Source organism: Erythrolamprus reginae, chromosome 5 (assembly GCF_031021105.1).
Source record: "Erythrolamprus reginae isolate rEryReg1 chromosome 5, rEryReg1.hap1, whole genome shotgun sequence".
Lineage (NCBI taxonomy): Eukaryota > Metazoa > Chordata > Lepidosauria > Squamata > Dipsadidae > Erythrolamprus > Erythrolamprus reginae.
In genome coordinates, this window is record NC_091954.1 from 82,890,620 (window position 1) to 82,905,385 (window position 14,766).

At 38.0% G+C, this 14,766-nt stretch overlaps 1 protein-coding gene across 2 annotated transcripts in view; it reads right to left on the reverse strand.

Moving 5' to 3' along the window:
* The window catches only part of DOCK10 (dedicator of cytokinesis 10), a 203,492-nt gene that overhangs the window by 55,170 nt on the left and 133,556 nt on the right, over positions 1–14,766 (reverse strand). For both annotated transcript variants that reach the window (XM_070753304.1, XM_070753305.1), the window contains exons 23-26: positions 11,473–11,565; positions 10,367–10,485; positions 6,302–6,371; positions 831–944 (exon numbers count right to left, since the gene is read on the reverse strand). In XM_070753304.1, coding sequence (XP_070609405.1) covers positions 831–944; positions 6,302–6,371; positions 10,367–10,485; positions 11,473–11,565 — 396 coding nt within the window. The remainder of the gene's footprint in view (positions 1–830; positions 945–6,301; positions 6,372–10,366; positions 10,486–11,472; positions 11,566–14,766) is intronic.

Here is a 14,766-nt window from a genome sequence, read left to right on the forward strand (position 1 = left end):
GTGGGAAGGAAGAAAGGCAAGGGGGGCACCCCTCCCTTTTCTTTCTTCAAAAGACACCCTTTCAGTGCCTTTGCAAGCATGCAAAATCTTTACTCCTCCAAGCTGCCCCTCCCTTTTCTTTCTTAAAAAGACATCCTTTCAGTGCCTTTGCAAGCATGCAAAATCTTTACTCCTCCAAGCTGCCCCTCCCTTTTCTTTCTTAAAAAGACATCCTTTCAGTGCCTTTGCAAGCATGCAAAATCTTTACTCCTCCAAGCTGCCCCTCCCTTTTCTTTCTTCAAAAAAGGGGGAAAAAAGAAACCCCTTCATCCCAGCAGCAGCTGCTTGGGTTCGTAAGGTGAAAATAGTTCGGAAGAAGAGGCAAAAAAATCTTAAATACCGGGTTCGTATCTTGAAAAGTTTGTTAGAAGAGGCGTTCGTAAGATGAGGTACCACTGTATTTTAATTCAGGCTCCCATATTAACTTCTTAGTTGTTCTGCTAAGCAATCCTTTCCCCCAACTGCAGGGATTGGACAACAAAGTGACATCATAAAATAAGGACATATAGCAAAACAGAGTCCATTTGATGTAGTGAATAAGTTAGAAAACAGGATATTGTGAATTTTAATCCTATCTGAAGCACAAGCCGGATAAGTGACCTTTGGCCAGTCATTTTTTCTCAGTCCTGGGAATGAAACATTGACAAACTACAATGCCAAAAGAGAATGCCTGGAAAACTCCAAAGACTAATCCAGGCAGTCACCAAGAGTCAAAAGGAACAAAAGTAAGGAAAATAATAACCTATAAAAACTTCCCTGACATTTAGCTCATGAATAAGAATACATTTCACCTTTAGAACAAGCTTCACAGTCCTTTGATCATTTGACTGCAATAGATTAGTTATATTCTTGGCCAGTTCTTCATGAACAGTCCTTTCTTCAAATGTCTTAGTTTTGAATACATACTAAAAGTATAATATAAAATGCAGGAAAAAGGTTAATAGTGAGAACATTATGTCTCATTGACTCCATGCAACACAAATAATTTACATCATATAGTGCCTGACAGTTATATAGTCAATTGTAAGAAAATATTTATGGTACAAGACTGTTAGTCTTTTGCATTTAGTTTTCTATTGATTAGAATGCAACAAAACTAATAATAAACTATACTTTGTACAGTCATCTTCCTGGCCATTCAGAAGTACATCCCTTTAAAGATAATGAACTCATTCCCAAGTCTGCATTACTGGCCTGAAAATAAATCCTTCTGAACTCAGTGAGATATATTTCTGATTAAATATATATGAGATTGTGTTATGAACATTTTATATTATGCAGAAGGTGTGGTGTATACCAAAATCAAAAATATATGTCTGAGGCAATAAATACTCTAACCCAGTGTTTCTCAACCTTTTTTGAACCGCGGCACATTATTCACATTTACAAAAACCTGGGGAACATTAAGGGGGGGGGGAACTAAAAAACGTTTGGACAAAAAAATCTCTCTCTTCCTCCCTTTTGCTCTATTTCTCTCTCCATCCCTCTTTCTTTCTCTCTTCCTTCTTCCCTCTCTTTTTTGCTTTCTTTCTCCCTCCCTCCTTCCTTCCCTCTATATCTTTCTCTCTCCCTCCTTCTCCCCTCTGAGCTTCGCTTCGCGGCACACCTGACCATGTCTCGCAGCACACTAGTGTGCCGCAGCACACTGGTTGAAAAACACTGCTCTAACCTGTCAACAAATGCTTAGCAATGTTATCATGACTGTATAGTCATCAACCTTGGCATTTTACAATGTATGGATTTCAACTCCAAGAATTTCCCAGCCTTTCAACTCTACTGAATAGGCACCAATTCCTCTTCCATTTTCATATTAATGTTTATTACCATAATCATTATATTTGATAGGTTCAAACTAGCATGGAAAAGTTTTTTTGTCATTATTTTTGTGTTTGCTTACTTACTTATTTTTTTTTAATGACACATTCAACACTTTTCTAATGAGATTGAATACATTGTGGGATGTGGGAAAAATACATATAAATATTGAAACATTATTCCTGCCAGCATGGAAGTATTAGCATCTGCAGTTGTCTTGCACATGCACCATTCTTTTGCTCTAAACATCAGCCAATCTGGAAATGTATGAAATGTAGTGAAATTTAGTCTTATTCTTGTATGTAGGATGACTAAGCAAAACAATCACTTGAACAATGTTGTTTTGATCGTATTAATAAGAGAATATATTTAGTGACAGCTAGTTAAGCACTCACACAATTTAGTTTGTTTACATGTGTAGAGCATTGTCCACAACATTTTTGGATTTTCATCAGCTTTACTTCCAAAATAATGGTGCTATGAATGGGACTTGTAAACAAGAATTCTGTGTGACATATATTTTGAAGTAGCATTAATCTTATACCATCTTAAGAAAGAATGATTATTTTGAATGAAATTTGATGCTACAATAAATGCAAGGTTGCTACTTTGCAAGGTTGCTACTTCTGTCTTATTCAGGGTGACTAGAGACATTCAACATATGTGATGCCATCTTGCAAAATGACAGGATCATGCTTTTCTTGGGAGAGAAGAAAAATAGGTTTGAATCCAGCAGCTTTTTTTATTCTTTTGGAACATCAAATTTAATCTAGAGTACATTACTATTATCACTACTACAACTGAAGCACTAAAACACACTTACTTTAATAATATCTCTGATTATTATTTTTGTATAGAGAGCATGATGACTAAAATTGAAAGATTATACCAAAGCAGCTTAGATTAATCATCAGTATTCTTTAATCTAAACATGTTAAGATATGTCAACTGTGTTATACTATACTTTGTTATTTGTGAAATGCATGAGATTCAAGAAAATAATAGTAAATATTAACGTTCTTCAGAATACTGTTCAACTTCAGGGTGGCTACCATTTAAATTCTTTATCTCTCTAATGAAGGGTAATTTTCTTTAAAAAATTCTTGATATATTATAGTTTCCTACTGCAATTGTTCGATCGCAAAATTTTAAAAAGCTGCAGAGATTATAATTTAAACGTGATTAAATTGTTGCTAAATTTCTTCCTGAGAGGCATTTTGCATGTACATACGTGCAAAATGACATGTTAAAATACAATAAAAATAAAAATTAATATTCTGAAGTCATAGGAAGTTGCTTGGGAGAAGGCCTACTGAATTCAGTGAGACTTATTTTATCAAGTTCGTATTGGTAGTATACAAAGATATAATGCTGCTTATATACATGAGATGGGTTCTACTAAGAGGAAAACATTAGGACAGGGATGGAAAGCATGCTGTGCACATCCCTCACTGACTTCTTAGGAATCGGGTAAGGCCAACAGTGGATAGTTTAAGGCCCTGGTTCCCAATGTGGGGCCCATGCCCCACAGGGGGGCAATTTGATATTTAATAGGGGCAACTGGAACTTTGTTTAATGGCCTTTTTAGGCTTCTTTCACATGAGTGGGAGTTTACTTTTTGAATAGTAAGACATACTGTATATGTCAAGGGGGGGGGGGCATGAAGATTTTAGAGATGTTTAGGTGGGTCATGGGCAAAAAAAGATTGGGAACCACTGGTCTAAGGGTATAGATTTGGGTATTTGGTGACAAAACTACAGAATCAGGTAGTGACTTCCAGGCTTTAACTATTCAGTTGCTGAAGTTGTATTTTCTACTGTTTATGATTGCACTAGCAATCTTTATAGCAGGTCCCAAGAAAAGCATGAAAAGCTCATTTTCAATTTTTGTTATTTTTAGACAACAATGATTCTAGAAAAAGCTATACAATAAAACACTAGTAGAAAAATGATGTGTGGACAGTTGGTATCTTGTGACATTTTACTAATGTGGAATTCAGTAAATTTTGTAACTAGCACTCAAAATAATTCTCACAATCATATTATTATAGATCTGTTACACATTTTAAATGAAATTTTCATAATTGTAAAGTTACATACATACGCTAATGGTTAAAATGGAGCATTAGAAGATGATCAAACAGGTTATATAGTATAGCTAGAACATCTAACATCTTCTGAAACAGCGTATTTAAATGAAGGCATTTCACACATTCACTTAAAGTAATGAAGCAGAAATTAATTGAGCAATGAATCTTGAGCTATGTACATGCATCTCTGATTCATCCATGTCATTATTGATATTATTCCTAAATTCTTCATAATATTTTGTTTGTTAAGCAAATTAACTTATAGTATGAATAAGTGTACAAGAGGCTCAACAGCATGTGAGTAGTTAAATTACTGTAATTATGTAAAGGAGATTATATATGGAAATATTTTATTTGACTGTATACTTCTACACAAATAGATCTGAAACTCCAATTTTCAAGCAACAAGTAAATCCTCTATTTCTTTTTTTGTAAGTAACAACCAATGTAATACAGTGGTACCTCAAGATACGAACCCCTCGTCTTACGAACAACTCGTGATACGAACCCGGGGTTCAGAAAAATTTTGCCTCTTCTTACGAACTTTTTTCAAGTTACGAACCGGCGTTCGGAGACTGCTGGGAAGCCGCGCGGCTGTTTTAAAAGGTGACAGCCGGGCGGCGGGGCTTCCCAGAAGCCTACCCGAACGCCGGTTCGTAACTCGAACAAAGTTCGTAAGAAGAGGCAAAATTTTTCTAAACCCCGGGTTCGGTTCGGGAGGTTGCTGGGAAGCCCCCCAGCCTGGCTGTCACCTTTTAAAACAGCTGCGCCGCTTTCCAGCTGTCTCCCGAAGCCGAACGCGGAAGTTGGGCTTTGGCGTTCGGCTTCAGGAGACAGCTGGGAAGCGGCGCGGCTGTTTTAAAAGGTCGCAGCCGGCCTGGGGGGCTTCCCAGCTCCCCCCGAACCCCGGGGTGCTGGGAAGCCCCCCAGGCTGGCTGTCACCTTTTAAAACAGCCACGCCGCTTCCCAGCAGTCGCCGAAAGCCGTTTTTTTTGCGGGGGGGTTTTGGTTGCACGGATTCATTGACTTTACATTGTTTCCTATGGGAAACAATGTTTCGTCTTACGAACCTTTCGTCATACGAACCTCCTCCTTGCACCAATTAAGTTCGTATCATGAGGTATTACTGTAATATGTATAATTTTGATTAAAAAATACCAAAACAAAACATACTCATATATTTAATTGTGATTGTTAATCTTATCTTTACTCCCTATTAAGTGTCCCTATTAAAACTAAATCTGTAACTTCATAGTTTAAAATTATTTCTTCTTGTCATGCCTATTTGTAATTATTGGTAAGTCACAGGATACAGAATGTTACAAGGACAATTATATGTAGCCCTTTCAATCATAAAGGGAAAGATTCAATGCACCCTATCCATTATGAATTCTATCTGAATATCCACCTGTATAAATGATAGCAGAAATTCCCTATTCCTACTTACGACTTGTACAAATGCAAAATCTGCTTTAAAAATTGGGAGTTATTCAGGATTAGAGTTTGAAGTATAAAAACATAAAAATATTTGAGCAAACATTTGAGTTTGTATAAATTGAAATGAAATCTATTTTAAACGTGCTATAATTAAATGCATGTCTGAAATTGTGGATATCAATAACTTCATCCTTTTCCCTTTTAATATCATACCCAATGATAACTAATTCATTAAAATATTATTGAATTTATTTTTTAATCTGATTTGGCAAAACAAAGACATTGTCTTAATCTGCTTTGGGTTTTTCCCTCTTTAAAATGAACAACTTTGCTTTGTTTCTTTCACTGTGTAAAGTATGCCAAAGATTTTAGTAGCTTTGCTGATGACTAGTTCATAGAGCATTTTTACTGGTACTGCATAATAAGGATATTCCTTTAAAGTATTTATAACTAATCTTAGTACACATTCATTCAGTACAATGAAAGATTTAGAGTGAAAACTGAATGGAAAGAAACAGAACAAGCAGTGCCAATTCACAAATATGTGCAAAATATCATGCTGGAAGATTAAAAATGTTCCACATACCATGAACAGGTACAAAACCACTGCAATTTAGACAATAAAAAAGTTCTTGAGAAAATAATAAAAAGGCTAAAAAAATATTATACACAAGCTATTTGAAAGCAGACAGAAAAATTCCCAACAATGCTCTCTTTATTACAAGCTACTGTTGATGTTCAATACCAATCATACTGTCTCATGCAAACTCTTGTAAGAGAATAGGCTGATAAATTACCATGGGTAGTTAACAGAGGCAGTTAACAGATAATGCTTTGCCAAAATATTTTATATATTAAAAATATATTGTGGGATAAATTTGAAATTTTATAAAGAGATAAGAACAGGTTACATATTCTTACCTTTATATATGATTGAATATAGTAATCTAATTTTTCTTCATGGAACTTGGCTACAATATCAGTAAAGACCCTGTAAATTAAAAGTATCGATTGATCATATAATGTGATAAAGAACATGCCAGTTTCATTTAACAAACAATACAACTAAATGTAAGCAAGTCTATTTAATTTAGTAGTTGTTGTTGTTATTATTGTTGTTCTGCCGGCGTGTCTCAACCGCCCGTAATTACAGGGTAATTAGTCCAGGAAGACACACACCACATGATAAAAGAAAACCCAAAAGTTTTTATAAACAGAAAAACAGAAACAGCTCCCTTTTTAAATGTCAAAGGGATTTTCTGGTACACACAAGGCACAGGTTAAATGCAGTCCAATTGCTCACCCAATAACTGGGAAATTGAGTCCAATTCTGAAGTCCAGAGAGTCCACACACACAATCCTGAACAGCAAAAACCATGATCTTGACAAAACAATGAATCAGATAAACTGCCATGAGGCTAAAACACCAGGCTGCACTTTTATCTGTAGCACTAATTACAGCAGCCCCACCCAACCACAGGTGGCCTCATTTTCTCTTGTAATAATCCTTCAGTTGTTGTCTCCTATGCATCACTCTACACATGCGTGGATGTGTCATTAATTCTTGTTCAGAATCCAGGAATGATACAGATGACTGATCACCTCCTGGGCTGTCTGCCAAACTCCCCTCTTCCCTGTCACTCACGCTTCTTTGGTCAGAGGAGACTTCGTCGGCAGATTCTACTGGGAGCAAAACAGACCTGCGGCATGTGGATGTCTACCCCACCTCCACCTTCACATTCCTTGGGGCAGGAGCTGGGCCAGAGCTAACCACAACAATTATATTTTTAAAAGTGGCCCTATTTTACTATCTAAACACATAAGAGTATTTCCAAATAATGTATAAAAGCCTTAAATTCTAGGGATTTGTCTTCCTTTCTTGGAAAGGAATGTATTGCATTATACATTGAACATGTTGTTCTCTAGCCAGAGTAATCTAATGGTTAAGCTTCAAGTGTAGGAGTGGGAAATACGGATTAGGAGTTCCAATCATGATTTAGACACAGATGCTTGCTGAGTTTCTTTGTCCCAGTCACTCTCTCTCACCCTAGAAATAATAAACCACTTCTAAAAATGCTTCCAAGAAAACTGCTCAGACTTGCCCAGGGACATACCTAGAGTAAAGACTGACTTAACGCCTTAAAAACACACACAAACGCACACAGAGAGAGAGAGGGAGGGAGGGAGGGACGGACGGACAGACAGACGGACAGACAGAAACACACACACACACACACACATACACAGGGTCCTCTGCTGCTTCAAACAGATTTTCATAAAATTCTAGGATTAACATTTCTTAATCAAATGTTGAAGATATGGAAGACAAAAAGGAAGTGCATAATCTTAATATACAGAATTCATTTCAACCTTCAAAATGCATTCTAAAAATATTTTGCCACTTTCTGAACTAAAAAACTTGACGGGTTGGAATATGCTGAAGCTCAAATAAATAGAAACATAGAAACATAGAAACATAGAAGTCTGACGGCAGAAAAAGACCTCATGGCCCATCGAGTCTGCCCTTATACTATTTTCTGTATTTTATCTTAGGATGGATATATGTTTATCCCAGGCATGTTTAAATTCAGTTACTGTTTATTTTTATTTATTTATTTATTCTTTGTCCAATATACAATACATATGAGAGAGAATATACATTAGGAATATATATATAAAGATAGGAAGTAAAAAAAAGGGAAGTGGATAGGAAGATTTATCTGTGGATTTATCTACCACATCTGCTGGAAGTTTGTTCCAAGGATCTACTACTCTTTCAGTAAAATAATATTTTCTCATGTTGCTCTTGATCTTTCCCCCAACTAACTTCAGATTGTGTCCCCTTGTTCTTGTGTATACTTTCCTATTAAAAACACTTTCCTCCTGGACCTTATTTAACCCTTTAATATATTTAAATGTTTCGATCATGTCCCCCCTTTTCCTTCTGTCCTCCAGACTATACAGATTGAGTTCATTAAGTCTTTCCTGATACGTTTTATGCTTAAGGCCTTCCACCATTCTTGTAGCCCGTCTTTGGACCCGTTCAATTTTGTCAATATCTTTTTGTAGGTGAGGTCTCCAGAACTGAACACAGTATTCCAAATGTGGTCTCACCAGCATTCTATATAGCGGGATCATAATCTCCCTCTTCCTGCTTGTTATACCTCTAGCTATGCAGCCAAGCATCCTACTTGCTTTCCCTATAAATAAATGCCAAATATATTTGTGACATGGAAAATCAGTTTAAAAATATTTGTCACATTCTGACCAACTCTTTTCTTATGCATGAACTTTTATATGTGATTAAAATCATTATAGAGTGGTACCTCTACTTAAGAGCGCCCCTGGTAGTCTCCTCACATTTACTATACACTTGTTACCCACCGGGTCCTTTTAGACCCGGAGAATAAAAAGGTTGGTTCTAGCTACTGGAATGGTCTTTTTGAATACTTTTCTCACTAGTATACTAATTTGAACATTTCTGAACACAATGAAATGAAAATTGAAGTGAAAGAAATAATGCTTATTTGTTTATTTTGCTCAGAAAAGCCCACCGCCCCCGTTTTTGTGAAATTTTGTTCATTTTCATCTAGATTAGGCTGCAAAATCTGACTTTTTAAACCATCTTTGGTATTGGGAAACTAATTTGAACCTTAACGAAGATAATGAAATGAAAATTGAAATGAAAAAAATGATGCATTAATTTTTTCATTTCAATTTTCATATCATTGTGTTCAGAAATGTTCAAATTAGTATACTAGTGAAAAAAGTATTTAAAAAGACCATTCCAGTAGCTAGAACCAACCCTTTTATACTCTGGGTCTAAAAGGACCCGGAGGGTAATATTGGTAACTTTTTTGCACCAGGAAAAACTATACACCCCCCCAAAAAACTCACCACCCTTAGAAAGAACCCCTCAAATGAGAAAAAGTCATGGAATTTCAAGTTTCAGATATGCAGGGAAAATTTTTTACAGGGTTAAGAACTTTTATAGATTACCGGGTGTTCATGATTTTTTTGCCTCTACTTAAGAACTATTTTATACTTAAGAACCTGAGCCTGGAAAAAATTCCCGGAAATTTGAGAGCTGCATGAAGGCCCGGCCAGTTTCCTGCCATTCCCTCTTTAATCATGGTCACCTCGGGCTTTTCTGGGCTGCCAAAGGAGCCTTTCGGTGGCACTTAAGGAGGTTTTGGTATTCTAGAGCAAACAAAGCATTTTCCTTTCTCTGGGCACTTGGAGAGTGAATAAACCTCTGCCAGCTCCCAGAGAAAAGAAACATTCCTTTCGCTCTGGGCAGCCCAGAGTGAACGTAGCGTTTTCCTTTCTCTGGGCGCTGCCTCAGAGTCCCTCTTTTTTTTTTAAGCCTTAAAGTTTTGGATTTTTAAAATTTCCCTCACCTCACCTTCTTCCTTCAGCAGTGGCTGTCCTCCTCCTCCTCTTCCTCCTCCTCCGCCTACCCAAATTCTGAGCTTTTATATCTTTCCTAATGGGTTTGCATGCATTATTTGCTTTTTCATTGATTCCTATGGGAAAAATTGCTTCTACTTAAGAATGTTTCTACTTAAGAACCTGGTCATGGAACAAATTAAGTTCTTAAGTAGAGGTACCACTGTACAAGACTATGAGTATTTATTTTTATTTATGTATTTATCAAACAATTATAGGATGGTAATTTTTTACAACTAAAACATTAGATAAGTAATGATAAAAAGTAGTGATGGAAGACAATAGAACAGTAGGACAGGGATGGCAGGCCCAATGGTGCACTTATGCATGCCCCTTTCAGACCTTTTAGAAAGGGGGAGAGGTCAATTCCAGATAGTCTAAGGTTAAAGGTTTTGGGGTTAGGAGTAGAAACCATAGAGTCAGGTTTTGAATGTTTTTTTAAAAACAAACACTTAAGGTTAAGATGTTTCAGCCACAACTGAATAGATTTCAATAACTGCTTCAAAGGCAACAAACTGAAAGCAGAACAGCAAATACCTGGTCACAGCAGTTGTTACCTCATCCTCTTTATTTTGTATAAGAACCCAAAACAGCTGGTTCAGAATCACAGGAAGAAAATTCACAACAACATGGATCTTCTCAATTTTAAGTAAATTCTGCTTAAGAAATCAGACATGAAAAGAGAATGATATTGTGCACCTCCATGAATGTTCTAAATTCATTTAAATCAGAGTACTACAGATGGCAGCAGTGAGCCTGTCTTGGTAAAGCTAAGTAGTAGAATATATAACATGGATAAGAGAGTTGGGTTTGTTCTTGGTTTGATCATACGCTTCAACTTTATCAGATTTAGACTTTAAATACAATTAATGTACCGTAGTTTATTTTGGGTTAACAGAGACCTAAACTAATGGAATCTATTTTTTTGAGCATTTTTGGAAATTGGAGCAGGTCTGAAATGGTCTTGAAAGTATCCTAATGGCATTTATTTATGCAATCATAATATCCTTGACTTATTAGGTTGCTCATTTCTTTCAAGGCAACATTTAAATGGTGGACAATGGCATTCAAAACTGTTACTGGTTGTGTCTAGGTTACATGGAAAGTCTGGTTGAATTTTTCAGTCTAATTTATCTCAGACTAATTGCTGTAGCGATAAAATTATGTGTTATAGGCTACCTTGAGACACCAATATAAATATAAATCAAGCATATTAATCAAATGTATATATAAAGTAAAATGTTTTTTTAAATGTTTTTGGGCCTGCTTCTATTTCTATCCTTATTAATAAGTAACAGAGATGAAAAAAATATGCAACACAAATGGTTCTGACTGTTTTTCTAATAATTTTTTTCTAGTGATCTATGGCATACCTCTGGAATGAGAAATTACTTTTTTTAAAATTTGAAAGTCTATATTATCAATAATGAATATAGATATATAGGAGTTAGTAAATAATTTTTATATGCTGGGTTAATGTTTATTTTTATGTCCAGTCAATTTTATTTTTAGCTACTCTGCACTCTTCAGCAATGTATAATTTAGCATTATGCTAACAAATACACACAATTCAAAAGAATTAAAATATGCAATATTCATCCATTAGCACGATCAATACCTACACAATTTATTATTTAATTTACCTTACAGGAGATGATAAAACTTGAGGTAGGTGGCTGGGAGAAATCTCTCTTTCTTTTCTGGCACTGCAGGAAAAATCTATTCAAATATGGATCCTATAACAAATGTATAGAAAAAAAAAGTGTAGTATCAACAAAAGTGAAACAGCAGGAAAAAAATCTATTCAAATATCGATTCTATAGCAAATGTACAGTATATAAAAAGATATCAACAAAAGTGGCATCCAGATTTAAAAAAAATAACTGCAATAATACGCAAATAATGTAAACAGTAAAATCAGTCCCCTAAGAGACATTTTTCAGTAATTCCTTAAAATACATATTTCCACTTTTGATACAATTTAAACCAAATTTATTACAGGAACCGTTCCATTCTTTTTTATACCAATTAGACAATATAAACAAATCCAATGTAGTATCTATACAATAAGAATGACAATGATCTATAGAAGAACAATCTGAAGTTTGTCTAAATATAGTGTTTCTAAATATGAGTTATATTAAATACTGATTTCAGACTGAAAGGAGCTCGGCTTAGAAATATAATGCCCAAAGGTGCCACTTTACATGTGACTCTTCAATTGTAGACTCCAAAATTAAATAAAAAAATGCTTTACTTTCAAAAAACTGTCATAACGGTCGCCCCCAACTATCATAACGGTCGCCCCCAACTGTCATAACGGACAACCCCAACTGTCATAACACTCGTCCTCAACTGTCATAACGGTCGTCCCCAACTGTCATAATGGTCACCCCTACTGTCATAACGGTCTTCCCCAACTGTCATAATGGTCGCCCCAACTGTCATAATGAGCACCCCCAACTGTCAATATGGTCATAACGGTCATCCCCAACTGTCATAACGGTTGCCCCCAATTGTCATAACGGTCGTCCCAATTGTCATAACAGTCGTCCCCAACTGTCATAACGGTCGTCCCCAACTGTCATAATGTCACCCCTACTGTCATAACGGTCTTCCCCAACTGTCATAACGGTCGTCCCCAACTGTCATAACGGTCTTCCGCAACTGTCATAATGGTCATCCCCAACTGTCATAACGGTCACCCCCAACTGTCATAATGGTCACCCCTACTGTCATAACGGTCTTCCCCAACTGTCATAACGCTAGTCCTCAACTTTCATAATGGTCGTCCCCAACTGTCATAATGGTCACCCCTACTGTCGTAACGGTCTTCCCCAACTGTCATAACGGTCAACCCCAACTGTCATAAAGAGCGCTCCCAACTGTTAATACGGTCATAACGGTCATCCCCAACTGTCATAACGGTCGTCCCCAACTGTCATAACAGATGACCCAAAGTGTCATAAGTCGCCCCCAACTGTCATAACAGTTGCCCCAACTGTCATAACGCTCGTCCCAACTGTCATAACAGTCATCCCCAACTGTCATAATGGTCACCCCTACTGTAATAACGGTCACCCCCAACTGTCATAATGGTCGCCCCCAACTGTCATAATGGTCACCCCTACTGTCATAACGGTCTTCCGCAACTGTCATAATGGTCATCCCCAACTGTCATAACGGTCGCCCCCAACTGTCATAATGGTCACCCCTACTGTCATAACGGTCTTCCCCAACTGTCATAACGCTAGTCCTCAACTGTCATAATGGTCATCCCTACTGTCCTAAAGGTCTTCCCTAACTGTCATAACGGTCACCCCCAACTGTCATAACGGTCACCCCCAACTGTCACAACGAGCGCCCCCAACTGTTAATACGGTCATAACGGTCATCCCCAACTGTCATAATGGTTGTCCCCAACTGTCATAACGGTCACCCCCAACTATCAAAACTGTCACCCCCAACTGTCATAACGGATGACCCAAAGTGTCATAAGTCGCCCCCAACTGTCATAACAGTTGCCCCAACTGTCATAACGCTCGTCCCAACTGTCATAACAGTCGTCCCCAACTGTCATAATGGTCACCCCTACTGTCATAACGGTCGCCCCAACTGTCATAACGGTCACCCCCAACTGTCATAATGGTCATCCCCAACTGTCGTAATGGTCGCCCCCAACTGTCAATATGGTCATAACGGTCACCCCCAACTGTCATAATGGTCACCCCCAACTGTCATAACGGTCACCCCCAACTGTCATAATGGTCACCCCCAACTGTCATAACGGTCATCCCCAACTGTCATAATGGTCGCCCCCAACTGTCATAACGGTCGTCTCCAACTATCATAACGCTCGTCCTCAACTGTCATAACGGTCGTCCCCAACTGTCATAATGGTCACCCCTACTGTCATAACGGTCTTCCCCAACTGTCATAATGGTCGCCCCAACTGTCATAATGAGCACCCCCAACTGTCAATATGGTCATAACGGTCATCCCCAACTGTCATAACGGTTGCCCCCAATTGTCATAACGGTCGTCCCAATTGTCATAACAGTCGTCCCCAACTGTCATAACGGTCGTCCCCAACTGTCATAATGTCACCCCTACTGTCATAACGGTCTTCCCCAACTGTCATAACGGTCGTCCCCAACTGTCATAACGGTCTTCCGCAACTGTCATAATGGTCATCCCCAACTGTCATAACGGTCACCCCCAACTGTCATAATGGTCACCCCTACTGTCATAACGGTCTTCCCCAACTGTCATAACGCTAGTCCTCAACTTTCATAATGGTCGTCCCCAACTGTCATAATGGTCACCCCTACTGTCGTAACGGTCTTCCCCAACTGTCATAACGGTCAACCCCAACTGTCATAAAGAGCGCTCCCAACTGTTAATACGGTCATAACGGTCATCCCCAACTGTCATAACGGTCGTCCCCAACTGTCATAACAGATGACCCAAAGTGTCATAAGTCGCCCCCAACTGTCATAACAGTTGCCCCAACTGTCATAACGCTCGTCCCAACTGTCATAACAGTCATCCCCAACTGTCATAATGGTCACCCCTACTGTCATAACGGTCACCCCCAACTGTCATAATGGTCGCCCCCAACTGTCATAATGGTCACCCCTACTGTCATAACGGTCTTCCGCAACTGTCATAATGGTCATCCCCAACTGTCATAACGGTCGCCCCCAACTGTCATAATGGTCACCCCTACTGTCATAACGGTCTTCCCCAACTGTCATAACGCTAGTCCTCAACTGTCATAATGGTCATCCCTACTGTCCTAACGGTCTTCCCTAACTGTCATAACGGTCACCCCCAACTGTCATAACGGTCACCCCCAACTGTCACAACGAGCGCCCCCAACTGTTAATACGGTCATAACGGTCATCCCCAACTGTCATAATGGTTGTCCCCAACTG